The following is a 21,969-nucleotide window of genomic DNA, read 5'->3' on the forward strand; positions in this document are numbered from 1 at the left end:
TGTTCCTCCTGAATCCGAGGTTCTACTATCGGCCGTATTCTCATTTCCAGTACCCTGGCATAGACTTTCCCGGGAAGGCTGAGAAGGGTTTTAAAACTCTTGTTGTAAGTTGTAAACTCTGGGATTTGTAAAATTATTAAAATAGTAACACCACTGAAATGACATCAAATGTTAAGACTAAAACTAAGGCTGTGTAATAAAATCCCAGAATTCGAATGTAATGATTTATCAAGTCATCTGGTTTTTCCATTTATAAACAAGCGACTCAGAAGATGCCAATCATTTATGAAACGTTCCACCAAGCGGTCCATTTAGCAGACGCGTTCATCCGAAGAGACTTACAGAGAGTTCAGGGAGCAATATGACTGAACTTATGTTGATCTTAGGCCACATTTGTAAGTATTGATGACATCTGCAGTTATGTTACTGTACTCCAACATGAATATTTACTGTATCCACCATTTTTTTGACGTCTCCATGGAGGGCGGCATTACTGCAGGTGACTTCCTGTTTGATGCTCCGCACTTCCGTTTTGTATACGTTTCTACTCAGGACATTTCCGTTAATGCTTAAAATAAAGTTTCTCTAATATTTTTTGCGGTAAAAGGCTGTCACAATTAATGATGGGCATTTTTCAATAATTACATATTCAAATATTTGTTTTTTAAAATTAAGTTAATACGTAGCAAGTTGACGTAATTTGTTACGTTTTTATTTAGTAACAATTTCAAATCAAGATTGTAATTATCCTTCAATATTCATAATGCATAAATATTATATCCTGTATATAGGGTTTTTCATGTTTGACAAAAAGAAAAATACAAAAAAACTGCACAAAATAGTAAAATACAAATAGAAAACAAACAAAACAAACAAAATGCAACGTATATTGACAGTCTGTGATATATGGTTCTTTATTTATTTAGTTTGAAATGTTCTTGATAAGAAAAACAAGCATATAGGTCTATTTTACACTGGTTAAAGTCTAATCAACAAGCCGTTGTGGGTATCGAGATCCTGCTGATCAGCATTAACGTGACAACTTAATGCTGACAACTGACAACTTAGAGACGTGACAACTCTAAGGTCTTCTGTAGCGGTAACTTAACCTTGTGGTGAGGAAGTTTTATTCTTATGAAAAAACTAAATATTCGAAAAGCATTTTGAATATTCGAATAGCTATTCAAACATTCATGCACAACCCTAGTCACAATAGCCACAGAAATATCAGAAAACCTGTGTTATCACGTGACACAATAAGAGCGTAGAGTATATAACATTTTAAAGAAAGCTCAGTCTTAGCTCTGACCAGTGCATTCTGCACCTCTCAAAATGGGATGACGCAGGACATACACACTATTTTAAAGTATTTTGTAAGTAATGTATGTTTTTAAGTGCATGTTTGGCCAACTCACCATTGTAGCTCTATAAATAAAGGCACGTTTAACAACACACAGCTGTCTCACTACATCACATACCAGAACCAGTCACACTGAAGCATCCAGCGTTAACTGCGTTATTTTATAAAAGATCCAACGCAATGTGATCAGGTTTATTTATATCTGGTGTGGTGGGTATCAAGATCTTCCCGTTAGATTATGACTTCCCTGTTAAGAACACTGGAAATCTGCATTAGAAATGTGAACTGTTGATGGTTATGGCAAAGAATACGTCCAATCCATCTAGTTAAATACTCATGCCTGTGTTGTTTTAAATGAAAAAAAGTATTATAACGTCTGTTTAAAAGCTTTCAAGCTAACTTGATAATGACTAACTAATGGGATCAAGCGGCGAACCGGAAGTCTTAAGCATCAGCCCTACGCAAATACGCAAGGCATAATGGGTAATTTCATGCATTGCAAAAGAGGTGGATATGAATTATGACTTTTGGCAACTCCCAACTCCTCTTGCATTTCCTCATCGTGTTACATCTTGTAATTCTTTTCTAAGGAGATGTACTTTGTACTTGTAAAAGGTTAAAAAAAAGTAACAAAACGGTTTATCAAAATAGACATAAAATAAGTTCTGAGGTTTATATTTCAGGTCCTCTCAGGTGTACCATCACAAACCCAGTTTCAATAAAACACTTTTATCAAGATCAAATTTTCTGATTCCCTTGTGATGACTGAAATTGTAAGCAGACATAAAAGTGAAGTTTAACAAGTCACTTTGATTTAAAGTGTCTGCTAAATGCCCCTTTGTACTGCACATCACAGCCCAAATCTGTACACAAGAGAAAGTTATTTGGAAGAAAGTTTATAACAAAACAGGGCATTTTGACTACCATTGTAATTTTTCCTACTATAGTAGTCAATGGGGGGCAAAATCTGTCAACTCGTCATCAGATCGACCAATAAGCATCTTAATAACAGGCATAAACAGGGCCCTAAAGACTGCAGGGAGCCGCAGCAGGGGGGCAGAAGAGCCACATGCGACTCGAGAGCCACCGGTTGCCAATCCCTGATCTAGACCATAACTCGCTGTATATGGATAAAACCAGCAATTTTGGACATTTATGTTTTGGCTTCCAAACAACAAAATAACAGCAAGTCTAGAACGAAACTGAGAACAAATACCATCTACCTCTGTATCACATCCCAACAGGACCTAAATATATCCGACCTAATGTATTGGCTTTGGCCCAGAAGAGATTAAATCAAATCTTTCAGAAGAACAAATTATAAAAAGCCATCTCAAGACATAAAAGAGAGAAACAAGCACGTCTCAAAGATGGTTGGACACTTCTAGTCACGTAGGTTTGGTCTCAGCTTTGCTGGGGAATCCCCCCCTCTCCCCCTGGAATTCATTTGTTGTAAGATACCAGTGCTTAAATGGCGATTTCCTTTTTTATTTCAGACTGTTGGCAATACAGAATACCACAATACAGAAGTGAATCTACTTCATCTCATTATATTGTATCCTGACCCGGATACACGTTTTTCCAGCACATGTGTCTAGCGATGGCATGACAGTCCTTCATTAAACTGTGGGTTGTTTCCCTTTAATTTCTCTGCATGTAGGGTAGGCTACACTCACAAATACATAAACAGAATGTAGAAACGAAAAATGTCTCAGATCCACAGTTTATGTTGACTGCAAGATTCTAAGTTAAGGTAGGTTAACTAACATTCAGTGATTTGCTAACGTAGCATTCTATCATGCTCGTAACACACACTATCACCAGTTAATACTATTTTCCACAATAGAATCTGCATTTGAAAGCCTGGTCAGTCACTACTGCTAGTTTATTTGTGTGGCTAGTTATTTTACCTAGCACAAAAGTAGTTCCGGCCTGGGCACGTAGCCTGTCAGATACCCCGCCGCCAATCAAATTACGGCGTTGCTTGTAATGTCGTCGTCCTGGACGTTGGAATCGATGCGAATAGCAGCGCAAAGATCCAAATAGCAGCACAAAGGAGCTCGCTAAATATTGGTGGGGACAAATTTGTCACCTCAAAATATTGATTGGGACTAGTATCTAGCATCCCCCCCCCAAACCTACGCCCATGCTTCTAGTAAAAGCATGGTTCTTAACTGGGTACTGGACTACAGGAACCAAGGAAATTATTAACAAAAAAACCTATACATAGTTTGTCTAAAGATAGCTAGGGGGTTTTAGAGATGTGCCAGGTCTGAAAACCTGACATGATCTTGCATTTGTTTTTTTTAGAATACATACCTTTGCTGATATGCATGATACCAAAAGCAAAACAATGCAAAAACTGCATTGGAATAACTTCAAGTTTCAGCGGGCCCAGAGATGAAAATATCTCAAGTGCATTTCATAGAAAACACCCACTGTGTTCCCACGGTCTCCCCAAAAGAAGGTCTTATTATCCCAGACCAAATATTGCATACTCCAATGCAGCAATCTATTTATAGGACACGCGCTCTGTTTTGAACAGTATGTATTGCTAAAACAAGAAAATACATTTCTACTACATAATAAATGAATACACCTCTACCTTTTAACCCAATGATCTCACATGAAAGTTGACAAAAAAAAAGTTTGCATGACGCAACATTTACATCCTCAATACATTTCTGAGAAGCTTCAGGTGAGGGGAGGGGCTGAAACTCAGAGGGCCTGATGATGTCAGACTGAAACGCAAAACATTTCACAGACGGAGTACTTCTTAACATAGTTATTTTGTCAAAAATATCTTTTTAAGTTCATGACTGAATGATGCAACCACTGATGTTGGAATTTGACCAGCATAAATCCCGACGAATGCGTATTGCTGTGCTTCACCGTTAAAACGGATGTGATACAGACAACCACAGCATCACAGAAGATAAAGTTTATGGAAAGTAGCCAGACACCTGCCATGTGCTGCCTGTGGCCACCTGCCACCGATAGCTGACAAACAATATATCACAAGACATATCGGCACATACAAATGCAACTTTAAAATGCCTGAAATACAAACGGCCCATAAACCCATCACGTTCATATACTACATTGTCATTTACCTCCAAGGCAACATTTCTGTTAGGATTTTCCTATGTTTGTGTAGCTCGACAGGCAGAACACGAAGCGAACAAAAGAGAAGTCGAGGGCTTCATTTCCATGTAACACAAAAAAGCAAACCTCGAACGCTTTGCAATTAAACCTGCCAAACGAAATGGAAATTATTGGGATCACTAATCCCATTCAGTTGACTTTCTCTCACTTTCCTGGAATTCGATTTTATGACACTACTTCTAAGTCGCTTTGGATAAAAGCGTCTGCCAAATGAATAAATGTAAATGTAAAATGACAGCATACAAACACGACCACGTTTCTGAAAATAAGTCATCAAAGGCCTGCGATGCACAGAATATGATGATATATCCGAAGACATAACGCATCTATTGAGCTTTTCTCTCATTTTAGCATTTTTTCTAATGTCATTGTCATCACTTCTCACGATTATTCCTTTATTTTTTACTCTATCTGAATCCAAACACCACTTCACCTTACTGCAGGCCAATGTCTTATAATTACTATACATTCTACCCATTAAACCATACTGCTCCTGTTAAGCCTACCTACCATATGTTCATTATATGGATATTATTCTTAATATTTCCATATAGATTTGTATTACTGAACTTACACTGTACCTGTCTGCGTGGTTCAATCTGTGCCCATGTTGTTTTACTTAAATAGCCAACGTTGAGCTTCACGTTAAATATATTGAGGTCCACTAACCACGGAGCAAACTGTGAGAATAATAATGACTTAAGTAACTTGACTTGAGACGAAAAAGCCGGTTCGAAAAGTGATGGATGGCACTTACGCAAGACTCAAAAGACTTGAAACAGTTTCGGTGTCGTCGGTTTAATCTTTAAATTACAAATAGTCGAATTTATATACGTTTTAAATTCTCGTTTCTCACTCGGATAAGCTATTTAAGATGTCTGGACAGGAAAAACCTAAGCGACATTGACGCATTATTAGAAAATACAAGTAGTTAATATAAAACACTTACATGTTCGTACACCGCGGCAGAACTCATGCTAACTCCAGTTCCGCGTCACCACCAAACAAACCCTGAAGAATGCGCTCTTTACTGCGTTCCTAAACAATTATGTCGTGTTTAGGTAGAATATTCCAGCAAAAGTAATAAACGAAGGTCTCAAACACTCCTCAGAGTTTCATTCAGCGTCCCGGTCTTTACTTTCGCTCCCACCTTCTGCTGCCCTCAATAAGAGCCCGTAGGTGTGTTCGCCTGCGCAGAACATTCGTGGTGTGAAATAGGATACCGCGAGAGCGATTCTAAAGCGGTAAGTTCCGATGATTGCTCTCGCGGTACTTCGTGTCATACGCCGATCAGTCTGCGCAGCGTCGCGTGAATTTGAACGTTCTCCGCATATTGGGCAGAACGAATCAGGAAGGACTTCCGGCGTTCCGCCACTTCAGGTGCACTAGGCCTGTTTTTGTTCTTTTATTTTTTAAATCGCGTCCCACTATAACCTGTGACTAAATGTTTACTTTAATTGGTAAATTAGTCGACGTAGGCCTGATCGCAGACAGCACACTATTAAATCCTGCTAATGCTAAGCTTAGCTTATTTGCGTAAAACCAATCAGCGATTCATCTTAATTCTGACAAGTCTTCTAAACTGCATCGTTGCAGATATAGGTCTACACAATCATTTAAAACTAACTTGTTGCGTGGTATGAATGCACAGCTATTAAGCATTACAGCACAAAAGACTCTACAATATAGGCTACAGACATATGACAGTCGTTTCATTCATTAAAATTAAAATGCGCATATTGTAAACAGTTTTCTTTACTGTCCCCTAGCGGTCACAACTCATTCAACCACAGTGTACAGGATCTCTTCGTAAACGTCTCCCACTTGTGTTTCTTTTAATGTCCAGCAGGGGACGTTGTACTTCAGCAAATGGGCGCGCACCTTAGCGCATTCCGAGCGCGACGCGTGCGGAGGAGGGCTTGGTTTGACCGAACGGATCCGCAGCCGAGCGCACGCTCACATCTGCGCACACGGGAGATATCACAGACCTGCTCCTATCACGCAGCAAACCAGCTCGTGCACATTGCTTTTCTTTTCGGAGATAATAGTAATTTAAGATAGACATTCAAAGAAAGTAAAGAAGACGGAAGAATGGGGCAGAAAACGCCATTTATATTGATGATTTTATTGTCTTACTGCGTCTGGAGAGATGAGGTGAGATCTGAATACGCATCATTTAATGCTTGACACCGTTTTGTAATTATTATGGAGGGTTATTTCTGTTGGCATTTATTCATTTGTTTTTTAAACAATAAATATTAGTAGGCGTACGTGTATATTTTTTATGATGCGGGAAAATGTAAATGTAAAACGGTAATTATATAAATGACATGCTGTCCTGGGGGCTTGTGTGGTTTTTGCAACCATTTGTTATTTATGTGCCTGCGTGTGTGTGTGTGTGTGTGAGAGAGAGAGAGAGAGAGAGAGAGAGAGAGAGAGAGAGAGAGAGAGCTAGAGAGAGAGAGACCATGGCCTGATAAATGGAAAGATAAATTAACCAAACGTATTTATTTCTAAGGGTGGGGCATGGCTTTTCATTACACAATGGATGTTTCTTCTTTTACAAAAATAGATTGACCCTTGGCTGATTTAGTATATTTAATGTATCTGAAGCTAAACACTGGTGGAAATGTATAATATACTATGATGGGGGGAATTGTCCCTGTATTAGAAGTGCAAAAATAGTATTTCGGTACAATTTCAATTTCTAATTTGGAGCTGCACTTTTGAGGTGAAATGAAATGTGAGATTTTACTGGTTTTGAAAAGCAGACGTAAATTGATGCGTACAGAATGCTACAGCAGACGTTGGATGCTTGAATGATGTCTGAGGATGTCGATTCGGTGCTGTTGGATATGCTGCAGCCTCTGAGGCCTGCAGTGAAGACTGCAGCCTGCTGCACCTAAAGGCCAAATACAAATGACTGAGATTTTACAGGTGTTTTAGACGTTATTTTTCATATTATGAAGCATGTTAGAATTGACAAAGGCGAGAAGGTATTTGGAGCAAAACAGCATTTAAATGAGACGTTAGATTTGCACGCATTCAGCTGTTGGAAAACAGCTGCGCAGGCAGAGAATGGTGTCAGTTTGAAAGGATCTAAATGTTGTTAATCCCTTGTGATTCTCGTGAACGAAGCAGAGTACAAAACAGAGAACCCATATCTGTCAATCCCCGGCTGTATCCGAAGGGATTTTATTGTCACAGTTTGAGGAGAACATTTTTTTTTGGCCTGCGTGATTTAGATTGAGGTTTTTGAAAAAAGAAAGTACGTTTCATTTCCATAATTTTGTTTTTTCGTTCAGTCATTCTCGCTGTATAGTCAAGGATCGACAATCAATCGGTACGAAAGTGCTAATGATACCCAACCTTTATTAAGTTCCATCCTTTATTCAGTTCCATCCTTTAATGCAAATTGTCAATCAGTTTGATGGAGGTAATGGAATCTCGACGTAGCCTATAGCTACTTAATCTTTACACACATAATTTATCCCGAATTTATTAAATCATTATTCTTCCGAAGGTTAACACATTGAAAACTAGATTGTGTCATTCAAAAGGTTATTTTGTTGAAAAGTAGTGTATCTTAACCCCAAATTCCATTGTTGCATGCATCTCTTTAAAGTGGCAGTCTTCATTTACTTACCCTCAAGTTGTTACAAATGTTTTACTTTCTTTGATACCAAAATTAGGATAAAATGCTTTCAAATATCTTTTTCTGTGTGAATCAGTACGCCAGACATTTATACAGATTTGGGCAACTCGAGGGCGAATAAATGACGACTAAATAACAATTACAACCAGAGTGTATTAAAAACAGATAATTGGGTGGATTTCTCCACTGGAAAACCTATATTATAGGTCATACATAGAAAGCATTCTGTCCCAAAAGAGACCGTAAGGAGCGACAGAGACCTGGCTGATTTCCACCGTCCCCTCTCCTGCTGTCTGAGTGCGTCAGCATTCACCTCTAGCTTCCGATCCACAGATGCTGGCATCGGCCCCGAGGAAAATGAACAGCAAAATCATTATAGGGTGGAGTCTAGGAAACCCACCGTCACCCGAATTGTGCAGTGACCCTGTGCGTGAGTAACAGCAACGGGTTCAGCAGGTTGATGAAATGGGAGGAGATGAATGTTTATATAACTGTCTAAAGGATGCCCATGTGTTGTTTTTGTTGGTTTTACTCCTGCCTTTAGCACTGTCTGTAGACTTATAATAAAATATCGGACAGACAGGAAATAGGTTGACGTGCAAACACCGTTGTTGTCATAACTGGCAGAGAAATTTCATTCTGCTTGGGTTTCAGGTTGAGAATCAGTGGCAGGAATAAAATACTATATTACATTTCCAAGGCATCAGTAGCGCTTTATATCTGTTTACACTCACGACAAGATTACAAATGTACGCCATCCAAATCAACCTGTACGACAGATCAAAGCTGAAGGGATGAATGTCTATAAGGTCACCTTGCTGTGGGAAACAGTGAGCATAATTCCTTTTAGCAATAATCTGGCTGAGGTTCAAATCCCGTTTTTGTCAGTTGAAAGTAGGAGCGTGCAAGTTGACAGTCAGATTTAAAGAGGATTATTATGTTTCTTTATTTATTAACCACCGGTGCAGATTGCTTACATTTATTAGCCGTAAACCCATCTTTCATTGTTCAATTATTCTTGACTGGTAAGAGCATTACTGGGATTAACTCTGTTCTGGTGTGAAGGTAGTCTTGGTGTAGCCGGTCCCATTCGCCCCGCTCTCCACGGGCTTTGAACCGACGTCGGTCCGAATGGGAGACGGGCGCTCTAAAGAGGAGGCTAAAGACCGCAGTCTCTAGCGCAGTGGTTCTTAACCTTGTTGGAGGTACTGAACCCCACAAGTTTCATATGCGCATTCACCGAACCCTTCTTAATTGGAAAAATAAAATATGATTTTTTTCAAATTCAAAACATAGGTATATATTTTACTGGTGCACACAATGAACCGTGCATCAACATCACTGTGTTTTAAAGAACAAAACCATTAAAAAAATGTCCATCTCCATGCAGCTTAAGGAAGTGTTCTCTTAGTTTTGCCGGTGCTTGACTACAATTGCTCAATTTGGCATTGCAAATCATGCAGTTAGGACGCTGACTCCCATCACGTTCCGTTATACACGTGAATCCATATTGTACATATTCGTCCGACCAAATTCTTTTTTTGCTCGACATAGTTAGTATGAAAGGATTAAAATATTAAGAAATAAATCACACGACATACCATCACGACAGTCACAAGTCGACTACTGGGCGCACCAAATTCCCTGCAGCACAGATAGGCCAAGCGATGTTACGTGATCACCTGCAGCCAATGATGGCCAATCGGGGTGTGTCATCACGAATCATATGAGTCAGGTGTGTGTCTTGACCTCCACCGAACCCCTGAGACTGACTCACCGAACCCCTAGGGTTCGATCGAACCCAGGTTAAGAACCACTGCTCTAGCGTCTGTCGCTAGAGCGTCTCTGTTGGTCGGGGAGTGAGGCTTACACACTGCACAGCTCTTCACTAGCTTGCACCCGTTACACTGGCTTCGCATGGGTTTTGCAGTCACGATACAGCATGTTGGATTCCCCGTTTTCTCGTATTTTAAACCACTTCTTAAAATGTCCCTGTGTACGTGTGGTTTTAAAAAAATTATTGTTTTCTTCACCGTATCTTTAGATGTACCTCGCGCATTGTTTTTGGGTGAGTGTTCCCCCATGAAAGCAATGCTTGGATTGTTGTGGGGGGTTTGTGTGTTGATGTAAGAAAAGAGAGATTATTATTTGCTCTCTTGAGGTTTTTCTGTCGTACTGCACAGTGTGTTTGTGCACACAGAAAACAGCTGATCTGTGGCCTGTTGTGTAGCTTGTTGGGGGTGCGATATCCCTCGGAGAACATTTTGATATTAGATTTCTGGAAGCGGAGGAAAGACTCACATTATGGAACCCGAGACCAAATGAAGCTGTGCTGCGTTGCCCCCAAGGGAAAATAGCATGAAATGTTTCCAAAAGATTGGAAAATCATGCGCAATTAAGCAGAACATCTGGCCTGAGTTTCTCAGGAACAATGTACATTACATGTCGATGATCGTAGTTTTGCCTCAGGCCTTCCTGGATGGTTCATTTATCACTGTGGTGTATTAGTTTTTAATGTTTTATTGGTCTGTTGGTTTTGGATCTGGATATATACTTTAACTGTCAAGACTCCACATGTTGCCAGGTTGCAAGGAAGGGGATGGGTGGCATGGGAAAATTGTATAATTTGGTTCAGTTGCCCTGCATGGCCCTGTCAGTACAGAAGAACAGCCGCTCTGCTGCAGGGCAGGGGATTTGTTGAAACAGATAGGAACATACTACAAGCCCCACCAGATCGCCCCTCTCCCGTCTAATTAATTTACATGATGGGAGATAATCTGGTTTCACTAATGTTTTCCAATGTGCCCTTTGCTATAGGGCATGATATGCACCATTTGAACGCATCATTTTTCTTCCTTCCCGCAGTTTTTGTGTTCACTGTCAGTCTGGAAACGAGACTCATTGCATAAATATGAAAGAAGCCTCATTTACTAGATTTACGACACTGAAATCCAATAACTCTCACCAATGTGATTATACCCATTTTAGCAGCGTGGCTAATTTGGCAACCAGTGTCACTCTTAAGTTTTTATTATAAAATCCAAGACCGTTTTTAATGCAATTCTGCATTTCAGGATTTTGTGAATGGAAACACTATATCGAGCACCTGTAAAGACAGAAGAAGCTGTTGCGCATCTTTTTGATGAAGTCAGAACCCAGGGCAGGTCTTCGTCTCGGTGTAAACCCTAATTGACACTTTCTTCTGTTTGATGTTTGAAACATTGCAGGGCTGAAAAGGAATTCCTGCCGAAGGTTTGACTTCCCAGCGGGAGACTTCAGTCAGACAGCCTGTGAGGATTCTGTTATAAATTGATAACGCTGTTCTTCTCTTGTATACTTGAGGGAAACGGAGAAAGAGAGGCAGCAAAAAAGAAGTTTACATAGAAGGGTAATGATACTGGAGAAGAGGCTGTGAGAAAGTGAGAGATAGCTTTGGGAGGAATCCTAACCCTGCTCGCATTGGTTTGCTCGCCTAATCCTGTTCATCTATGTCAGTGATCTGCACTCGCATGCGGCCTGAGGGAGACGTCGGTCAGCGGAGAGATGTCACGAGAGCTGTGGACGGGCTGCAATCTTCTGAGAACATATTAAATAAAACTATGTCAGACCACGAGAACCGATTTCAGTGCTTGAGATAATGAATTGCTTTGGCAGACGTTGAATTATGACTGCGTTCAGAACTTGAAAATCAAGTCTTATGTTTTAAACTAGATGTTACAGCAACCGTCACAGTATTTCTATTGTAAATGTCAGTGATTTGTGCATGGGCAAGTATAGACCAGTGGTTAGAGATGCGGTTAAGTACAAACTGGGCTACGTGAGAAGCGATAACAGATTTATAGCAAACAGTGCAGGCAAATAGCTGCAGGCACGATGAGATGGATTTTAAAGACCGAAGACAGATTTAGGGCAACCTTGGAGGAAAAAATCTAGTGCCTTATGAGAAATGTTGGTTTCCACCCAGCGATTCCACATGATATAAATCCCCCGGAATCATGTAGATTCATTCAGCGGCGTCATCAAACATATCTTGTCGAGATGACAGCTCGATTTATGTAATTTATGGAAAGCATATTTCCTCACATTGGCTGAGAAGATGAAAATGCAAAACGTGTCATGCAAAATAATGATGTCAGGAAAGTGTTTTGCCTATTGTTTGAGTATCGCCTAGACAAAACGTGTCAGACCTCATGAGAGGAATGTAATGATTGCCACACCTTTTTCCCACCATCAACGTACAGTAAAAACAGTGATGGTAAGAAAAGGTCATTCCAGACCTGTTTGCCTTATTTTTTTTCTGCAGAACAGGAAACACGATTTTGAAGAATGTTGGTAACAATTGACCTCCGTTGACTTTCATCCGTAGACAATTTTTTGTTTTTGCGTGTACTGTCCCTTTAAGTCACACAGGAGTCCTGTCTTCACTACAGATTGACATTACTACAGAAGACTTGTTATTCAGATCTCACCTAGAACAACTCTTTCCATCCGCAACGGTGGAATCGTTACAGTACATTCATGTGACCATTATAGACTGAAACCCCCAAAACTCAGATGACCGGTTTCATTCGTGGTTGTGCATAATGTGTTACACCTTAAAAAAGAAAGATGGCTGCCTGCTGCAGTTCCATCAATTATGTAGGGTCTTGAAAAGGTCCAGACTCTTGCTTGTCGGATCTGCTTGGGTACTTCTGTCACGCTCTCCGTTTCTCCATCATCCTCCCTCCTCCTCCTCTCTCGTTCATCCCCAGATGGCCCGTCGCAGCTTTTCCCCACTTATTTCCGTTCTCTCCGTTTGTTTTCCTATAAAATATTTATAGTCTGTGCCCACTTCACTTATTTTCTGTCTGTCTCTCCCTCTAGTTGTGTCAATCTAAGCGGTCTCCTCTACCCAATAGAACACGATGTTCTTCACAGCCTCTCTCCTCGAACCGTTGCACAGCGGCAGTATGGAGCATTTTGTCTAGTTCATCGTTTCTAAAATGTTTGCTTTTCGCAGCAGCCGTTCATTTTTTCGCCGTGCTTTATGCGTGCAGCGTGATCTTTCATACATTGTGTTTTTTTCCACGAATCTTTCGCCGGCAGCATATTTCACACCAGCGGGGAATCTCAAGGACACAGCAAGAAAATGCCATTTGTAAACACTTACCACTGTGAGACGAGATGAGTTCTGTAGCAATCAGAGCCTTTCTCAAGCACAGATAATTGAATGAATTGTTGAACCTTCGTTCACCATTCAACACAGTTTATAAAATAGTTTCTTCCATTTCAAAAATAGGAACCTATTAAAGCTCTGGGTCTGAAAAATAGATGTAGTACATTGTACTGTCAGTTTGTCCTGGCAATTTGACATGATTTACTTTGGGACCATCCATTTGAAATTACCTTTGTGTAATTTGGAAATTGAATAGTGTCAGATTTATGTGGTATTGGTAAGTCTTTTTCCAAATGAATTGATTAAATAAATATATTAGGTGACAACATACAGTAGTGTCCAAAAGTGATGTCCAGAGGTAATATTTTTACAATATATTTGCTTTTAATGCACCCTCGTGTCAGGTTAAACCATCAAAATATGTGCTGTATGGTACCAAATGAAAAAACATTAAACCTTTAAAATAAACTACAGCATATTAGGCCTGTTATTCAAATAAACATTTTTTTTAAGTTTTCAGGAAACATTGCAAAAATTGACAACAGTTTTATAGTGTCTACTATTAATATTTTGTTGATCCTTATTTAGTAATATTTAATAATCTTTCTCATGAGCCATTAGCTTTGTAAATCCAATGTGTGTACTTTTTTGCCAAGCTTTATTTAAAGCTGAGCTTACTACTTTTTAACATCCCAAAAAAGTGCATTAAAATACACTTAAAATGTACTAAAGACAGTTTTTTGTATCAAGTACAAATTAGGATGCAAAGAAAGAGCACATTTTAAGTACATTTAAGATGGGATGATGTGTAACTGTAGTATTTTTAGACCCTATGTTTAGAAGTATTAAAAACTATATTTTTGTGTAATAAGTACAAACTTAATGTATGAAAATACACTGGGGAAAAAAGGGTATCAAGCAGTACCTCATCCAATTAATAATTTATCTTTATTTATTCATTTTTCAAGTTATATTTTTTTCGTTCAATACAATGTTACATATAAATAGTAGGCATACTTCAAGTATACTTATGAAAGTGTACTAAATTAATAAATACTAGGATACATTTTTAAACGTTCTTAATATGATTTGAATAAAAAACGTCAATTTTGACATCACTTTTGGCCAGTACTGTACATTAATAAGGTTTAGAAAAAAAAACCTCTTTATTCCACATCTCATGAAACCAAACAAGTCAAATGTTTAAAAGGTAAGGTCAATATTTCAATGTGTATTATATTATATCACATTATAAGTTCTGTTATTTGCACAATGACAATAAAACTAAGCTATAATTTGATGTCCATTTATATTTTGTCATCAGCAGCTAAATCATCATTGAAATGTACTTTGTGATGTAATATGGTTTGTAGTTTGTGACGTGAGCTTTCGATATATCGCCTGCCTTAGATGCAAATACTAAAAGCACTCCTCAATTACACTTTTCAATTTAGAGGATCTTTAGGACATGAGTTTAAAGACATGGGTAATATGACTCGCTAATGGTCTGTGATGAATATATGTATGAATATTAATGAGTCCGGCTGGATATATTTCACATATAAAGACATTCTCTTTAGCACATCAGAGAGGATAGCAGATAAATAGAGATGCCGATTGGAGCAATCTGTGTAATTTAGTAAATTAACTTTGAAAGCATTTACCAAGCACCTAAAGTGAAACATGCGTTTTGTCGAAAGCATCCGACAGTTCGTAACATTTACAGATGCAGAGCTTTAGTGTAAAAGCCATTAAATCAATTTAGGAAATTGAGATTGTTTGACGTTATCTGACTGGGCCTGTGTGTACGTAATTGTCACGAGCTGTTGCGTTGGCGTGACGTCAGTCATGTGTAAATGTGTGTCTAACCATCATACAGAAGAAATGTCATTCACACAAACAATGTCAATGGTTCTAATCCGCTGTGCTAAATTAGCTTTTCTTTGGGCGATGTGTTTGACCTACTGAATATAAAGCAGCCAGGGAAACGTATTTCTGTTCAATTATAGTAAGGGGACAGAGAGAGAGAGAGCGAGAGAGAGAGAGAGAGAGAGAGAGAGAGAGGGAGGCTCATTTGGAATCCTACAGGGAACCAGTTGCTACGGTAACAGGGAAGGTAGCCAGCTCCGTTGGGAGATGTTGCCACAGCAACCAGCCTCAGCGGCCAAGTGATGCTGCCTGAAAGAGAGAGCAAGAGGTAAAGAAATGGGGGAAGGAGTGGCAAAAAATATACGCAGAAGTGTTTGATTTAATCAAGATAGCTTACATTGGGGGGAGAGATGGGCTAGTTACCAGATCAGATGAAAGCGTTGATATAAAAAGATTAAATGTGTTAGCGCACATGCCATAATGCATGCGCTTAATTGGGCCTCGCAGAATTTTCCACTTCAGGCAAACAAAGGTGAAGGTGTAGATCGAGGAAGGGAAAACCCATCATTGGGTTCCCCTCGGGGAGAAAACAGAATCATCAGAGCATCCCACTTTGAGAAATTCTTATAATCTCAACGTTCTGTCGCCAGCTTTGAACCTTCAGACATCAACACCACGGCATCGAGAGGATGGTGGATTTGATGGATCGCCAGTGGATTTGTAAATTAATTCGTATACTGTAGTATTTTTATTTCACAGCAGTGTGTTAGTCAGCTAAATCTGTCATCGTGATACCTGCAGATCAGATTTCCGCAGAACAATTTTAGAATCTCTTTGGGATTTTTTCATCCAGTTATATACGAAAGAAAATGTGAGATCTTTAGCAAACTAGACAGTTACTGTAGGTGAAATGGTGAACAAATTGACGTCTGTACCCTCATAAATGATAGGACATAATGCAAAATTCGAAAATTCTGAGGCGCCGGTGTTGTACCGAATTTGGACTCCCCTACCTCTGATTGGTTGATTTACTTAGGGACCAATCACAAAGCAACATCCTATCTCCAAAGGCCACCCCCACACCTTACCCTAATCTTCATAGGTGAAAATCATAATCTTACGGGGAGTCCGCTTTTGATACGACACCGGAATAAGGGACGTGACAGAACCGGCAAGGTAGTGGGGTGTGAAGAGGTAACGGAATATGCAATCTGTGAGGGGATTTCTATCTAACTATTTAGTTATTTTGAAAATGCGCATAAAAACTGGAAACAGTTTATTGTCATAATTATGATGTTGTGAATTTGTGCATGTAAACAAATACAACACCGCCCTCAACATTTGTGCAGAAATCAGAAGTTCCTCATCTGCGTCTCTTCGCAGCATTTGTCCAACAACACAAATATTTATCTCCGAAGTGTCCATCACGACAAGTTCCCTTCAATATATAATGCAAAACATGCGACGTGAATAAATACTACATATGCGGTATATTAACAAAACGTAAGGGAAAACGGTGACAATATAAGAGTTTAAGTTGGTTTTCTCTATTTTGCAAAAGCACAATGTTCTGTTTTTAGTACAAGTGTGTACACGACTAAAAGTAGCTAACTTTGCCATATCTGATGACGTACTCGTAGCCTTATCTGTTTGACCATATTTCACCACAGAGTTTTTAACAGCTCACGCGATTGCGCCGGCACCTTACGCGCACACACAATATTCCAGCTTCTCAAACTTGACAGCCTGTTCATTATCAAAATCAAATAGGGAATTGCTGTTAAAATTGTTACGTGGTTTTTATTTAAATGTATGCATGCAGGTCACCGTGAACATTTGCCAACTATAATGGTGCCTACTAGTACGTTAAGGGTTCTATTGGTTGGATGTTATACTATTATGATAATATTATGTTGGATGCCTACATTTCAAAATCACCTGGCTGTAGTTAGCTGCTTAATCTTCCCTTGAGCTGTATACACCTCTGTGAGCCGAGGTGGAAGGTGAAGAGCCAGGTTATATCTTTAAAAAGAATGAAAAATTCTCTCTGTGGATTTCTCTCCGTACACCGTCACTGGCCTGAAGCTAAACACAAGCCTAGACCCACTGCAGCCTTGTCAACATCTGATCTATAACACGCACACGTACTTATGCAAAGTCGATCCACGGGGACAGCCAGCAACCTGCCTCATACAAAGAACAGATGTGGAGACGTGTGGAGAACAGAGGGCGAGAGCGTAGGGGAAAGACGAGAGGGTAAAACAGAAGACTGTGACATGCAAATGTGCTTTAAGAGGAAGCAAAAGCTCTCAAGGATAAAAGATGACTTTCATATTAGCTGATGAGACGGAAACATCAGAGGCGACCGCTGTTGATGGAACAGTGAGGACGGGTTAAATTGTTGCAGGGACGTATTGATTTTACACTCGTGCTACATAGAAACGGCGTTTGTGGAAAAATAACTTGAATCGTGACAAGCTCCCATGTGGAATGCACGTTGGCTCGGGGCGGAAAAACCGAAGTCATGTCCGCTTTTGTTGATGTGTGGATATTTGCACCCTCTTTACAGGTGATTCTGTTTAAAGTCCATAGAGCACTTTTACATCTCTTCTATGTGAACGTGAAGGGTTCGGGAGGACCTGTTTGTTACTCAATGTTTATTCTGTGACTTTAACGGTCTAGTGTATATAGCGGCATCTACCAGTGAGGTTGCGAATTGCAACCAATGGCTCACTCCACACCTCCCTATCGAAGCACTACTGTGGCTGACACAAAACTAAGATATCGTCACTTTTTTTCTTCTTTGCTGAGGGAAATAACTTATTTACGAAGCGCTCTGAGCAGTTTTTCGTTTAGGGCTACCGTAGAAACAACATGGCGAATTCCATGCAAGGGGACCCGCGGTGTATTGAAATCACTCATTCTATGGTAATAAAAATATAACGCTTCATTATGTAAGGTCTGAATACACCTCCGAAGATAAAGTTATGTATTATATTGCATTTCTGTTAATAGAACCTCAAACAGATTACACATTGGAAGTTGGAAAGTGTTGGTTTAGTTGTGGTGAAGCTGGAGGATAAGCATAGTTGTGAGGTTTACCAGTGAAACTTTAGTTGGAAGGTTTGTTGATCGATGTAATCATAATGTTTACCTAACTATGAATTATTGGCACTAAAAACCTTCACTGAACACCCACTGGGTTTACTAATGCGCTGTTGTGTTCCCCAAAGAAAGGAAGTTAGTTCAAACGAGACTAAACCACATACGGTTTGATGAAATTGTTTGAAATGCACACATACCCTTGACACGCGCATCTTTTCTTAAATGCATGGAAAATCTCACATTTTCTTTGTAAATCAATCTTATCTTGCAATAACCCGGACAAGAAACTGATTCCAAAGCAGGATTAGTGACTTCACACTGGATATAGAGTCACATCTCAGTGGCAAGATTCCAGATGGCAGATACACTGATTTGCTTTGGCAGAAACCGAACAATTGAAATGTATAAAAGGACTAAATTGAAACATGCATGTGCAGCTGTTGCCTCTGACATCAATGTAATATATTTATTTACGCAAATGGTTATTTTTGACTTCCAAGCAAGGGTTACTATGCTTGGAAAAGGTTTCTGTGACCTCAAAGTTCTGCAAATCCTTTTCAAACATTGTCTGGGGAGATATGTCATAGATTGGCTTGAAAAACCGAAGACTTACAGATAAGCATTGTGTTCACAGCGGGGTTGTTTCCGAGTTTGAATGGCTGGCAGATTATTCAAGTCAGCAGGTGTATTTCTCTCTAGTGCAGGTGGCATCAGAACATCATGAATGCTGATTATAGTCCTTTTATCTTAAATATTATGTGTAAGCATTGACGCTGTTATTGTTCTTCTTACAGTACGATTAGTGTTTGCGGCATTTGCGTATAGGTTTGCTATTTTCTTTTTTGAACAGATGGAAAACACCCCACTGACTTATATCGAGGGAGGACCCCATGTCACATCCACGCTGGTGTGCTCTTTTAGACGTGGGCAATTGAGCGGCGATTTAGCAACACCTTAGCAACCATGCAGAACCACATGTATTCTTTTATCAACCACATAGCGACCCCTTGGCGTTCACCCAGAACAGCTTTAGCATTGCGTTGGTGGGTTTTGCATGGCCGTGTGCCAGTCTCAGATTTCTAAATGTTAATGTATTTTTTATTTTTTATTATTATTACTTTAGGGGAAGGAGTAGAAGAAATAAAGAAACTACAATTCAAACAGCTGCTCGGTGTGAAAGTATAAGCTTTAACCACTAGGCTACAGGTTTAATGTCTTTGATTTTAAACCAAATGAGTGTAAAGGTCCAATGAGTCATTTTTCAGAGGTATATAAAGACTTTACAAAATAAAGCGTTATGAAGAGTGAGCTATTTTTACTGCGTCTATACACCGCGGGTCACATTGCATGGAATTCGCCGTGTTGTTTCTACAGTAGCCCTAAACAGACAATCTGCTGTACAGAATGTGTTTCATAAATCATACTCTTTCGGCAAAGAAACACAACATCTTTGTCCTGTCTCAGCCACCGAAGTGCTTTCGAAAGGGAGGGGTGGAGTGAACCGTTGGTCGCAATTCGCAAACTCACCAATAGATGCTGCTAAATGTCATGTTTTTTAAAAGCTATAAAAATATCTTAAAAGCACAGCTACATGCTCTGATTGACGTCTGTGGTGTTGATAATAGTCTTCGCCGCGAATGTGTTATATTAATGAGCTGGTAATTGTTTCTCTTCAGTATCAGTGACGTGCTTTTTGCCACCCCGTGATGAAATATAAACGTCAGAGACTGCTTTCTATGTTTAAGTAAATAACAGCAGGGTTTTTTCTCCCACCTTCATGTGGCGAAGTCCGGTGATTCATTGCTCTGAATTACAGGCGAGTGGGAGGGAACAAAATGTTTATGTATCTGTTTATGACCGTGTGAGACCATCAAACGCAACTTCCAAATGGTAACTAACCAACGCATTAACCACTGTACTGACAATAGTGATATGTTCTAAGTGGCCAAAAAAGCCAGCCGGACGTTGTGTGTTCATCCAAAAGACTCCAAAAACAGACGACGAGTCTCATCAAGAGCACTTGTCTGTGAACCGTGCCTCTATCTGAGTAGAAGTAATTGAATTTAGAAAATGAAAAAGCCTCTTTGTCTGTCAAAAAAAGGCCGCGGATGCTGTGCTTGATGTTCTTGCAATTAAGCTATAAAAAGAAGCAGCCCACTTTCGAGTGGAATAGACAAAAGCTTTAATGCCTGTAAGCAACTGAAAGATGGGTGACAACTGGGGAAAGAATCGAGTTTGACAGGAGAGAAATAGTGAGTCATACATCACAGAGATTGATTTATCAAGTCGTGAATATGCGGCAGTGGATCAGCCGAATGCAAAATAACATGTTCCTTCTGGTCCTGTAGACTGTTTGTATATTATAACCAGGGTCTGTTTTTCAAGGTCTGCCGTGTGGTTGGACTGTGACTCAGCTCTCACTGCTGGTACCCATCTGGACAAACGTAGGTGTAGAAGCCTCTCAGTCCTGTAGGACTATTCTCGTGGTTTAGCTATGTGGGAGATCGCCGACTACACACCGTGGGTTTTTCTTCACACTGTTTGCAGTAAAACTCTCATGCAGTAAAGGACTTCAGTCACGACTTTGTGGCCCACAAACACACAGTAATTCAGTGTAGAATCTGGACTGTGCAACTAATTTATGTTCATCATTTATTCGTCGTTTTAATTTTCAAATGGTTGTTTGAAATTACCATAACTATACCACCTGTCTTAAACGGATAGGTCACTCGAAAATAAACATTTTGTCATTACACGCAGAAACTGCAATTCGCTACATTACAGACGCAAATTTGCGTCATGGGAGGGGCTTATGCCGCTCGCTCACGGCACTACTAGCGCAAGCTCCTGATTGGTTTACGCGGTAAAGTTCAGATTTTTCAACTAGGTCATCGCGTCTTTGCATTGACTTAACATGTAAATCACTCGCGCTTCACGCTTCATTCACATTTGGTGTGAACACACAATAAGAATAAAAATGAAAAAGCATTGTTACTTTATGTAAACCACGGAGATCCAAATTTAACATTTTCTTACAATAATCATAATGTAACCGTGGTATTTATAGTAAATACATATTCATACTGTACAATCGGTAATCAGTCATTTTAAAACTGGTTGACCATAGTAAGTTTATTACAGATGAAACAAAAACTATGTTTAATATAGTTATTCTATTGTTAATTTTTATAAAGGGTTACATTTATTATTCCTAGAAAATGTACCTCTCTGCTTTCAAATCTCATTCGTGAAGATGCCGCGGTAAGGCCAGTGGTGTAAACAATGTTAGAACCATCATGTTCATGTGAACTATTGCTTTAAAACTGGATATCTTGATGAATTCTTAATGAACGATTAAATGAGAGTGCACCGTTCCACGCCCAGAAGAGCAAAGGTTCATCATCTCTAGTGTGTAAACCCCGGCCCAGAAGAGACCCTGCAGGGGTCACACATTATCTGCCATCTGCTCTCCATCCAGGCAGCTGGAGCTTCAGCTCAGCTAATCTGGACTGATGAGACCGTGAGTGATGAGCGGCCAGCTGCCCTGTCCTTGCAGACCCTGCTGCCTTGTAGCCCACTGTCAAGGGCAAAACAAACAGGCCTGAAAACAATCGAATTTGGAATTAGAAAAATAAGTTTACCCCGAACGTAAAAGTGGTC

General features: G+C 39.7%; 2 protein-coding genes across 7 annotated transcripts in view; one reads left to right on the forward strand and one right to left on the reverse strand.

Annotated features, from left to right (window-relative positions):
* st14 (ST14 transmembrane serine protease matriptase) overlaps positions 1 to 5,877 on the reverse strand; it is a 29,958-nt gene extending 24,081 nt beyond the window's left edge. Inside the window, exon 1 of the mRNA XM_079481350.1 lies at positions 5,475 to 5,877. Coding sequence (XP_079337476.1) covers positions 5,475 to 5,501 — 27 coding nt within the window. The 5' untranslated portion in view covers positions 5,502 to 5,877. The remainder of the gene's footprint in view (positions 1 to 5,474) is intronic.
* A 578-nt stretch (positions 5,878 to 6,455) lies between these two features.
* Positions 6,456 to 21,969, forward strand: part of aplp1 (amyloid beta (A4) precursor-like protein 1) — a 40,354-nt gene continuing 24,840 nt past the window's right edge. For 3 of the 6 annotated variants that reach the window (XR_013788033.1, XM_079481749.1, XM_079481751.1), the window contains exon 1: positions 6,489 to 6,679. Coding sequence is in view for 4 of the 6 variants with exons in the window: in XM_079481749.1 (XP_079337875.1) it covers positions 6,617 to 6,679 (63 nt within the window). In the remaining 2 variants the exon portion in view is untranslated. Of the gene's footprint in view, positions 6,680 to 21,969 lie in introns of all 6 variants that reach the window. The other 3 variants (XM_079481750.1, XM_079481753.1, XM_079481752.1) reach the window with 3 other exon arrangements.

The sequence above is a fragment of the Barbatula barbatula genome (assembly GCF_947034865.1).
Source record: "Barbatula barbatula genome assembly, chromosome: 19".
Classification (NCBI taxonomy): domain Eukaryota; kingdom Metazoa; phylum Chordata; class Actinopteri; order Cypriniformes; family Nemacheilidae; genus Barbatula; species Barbatula barbatula.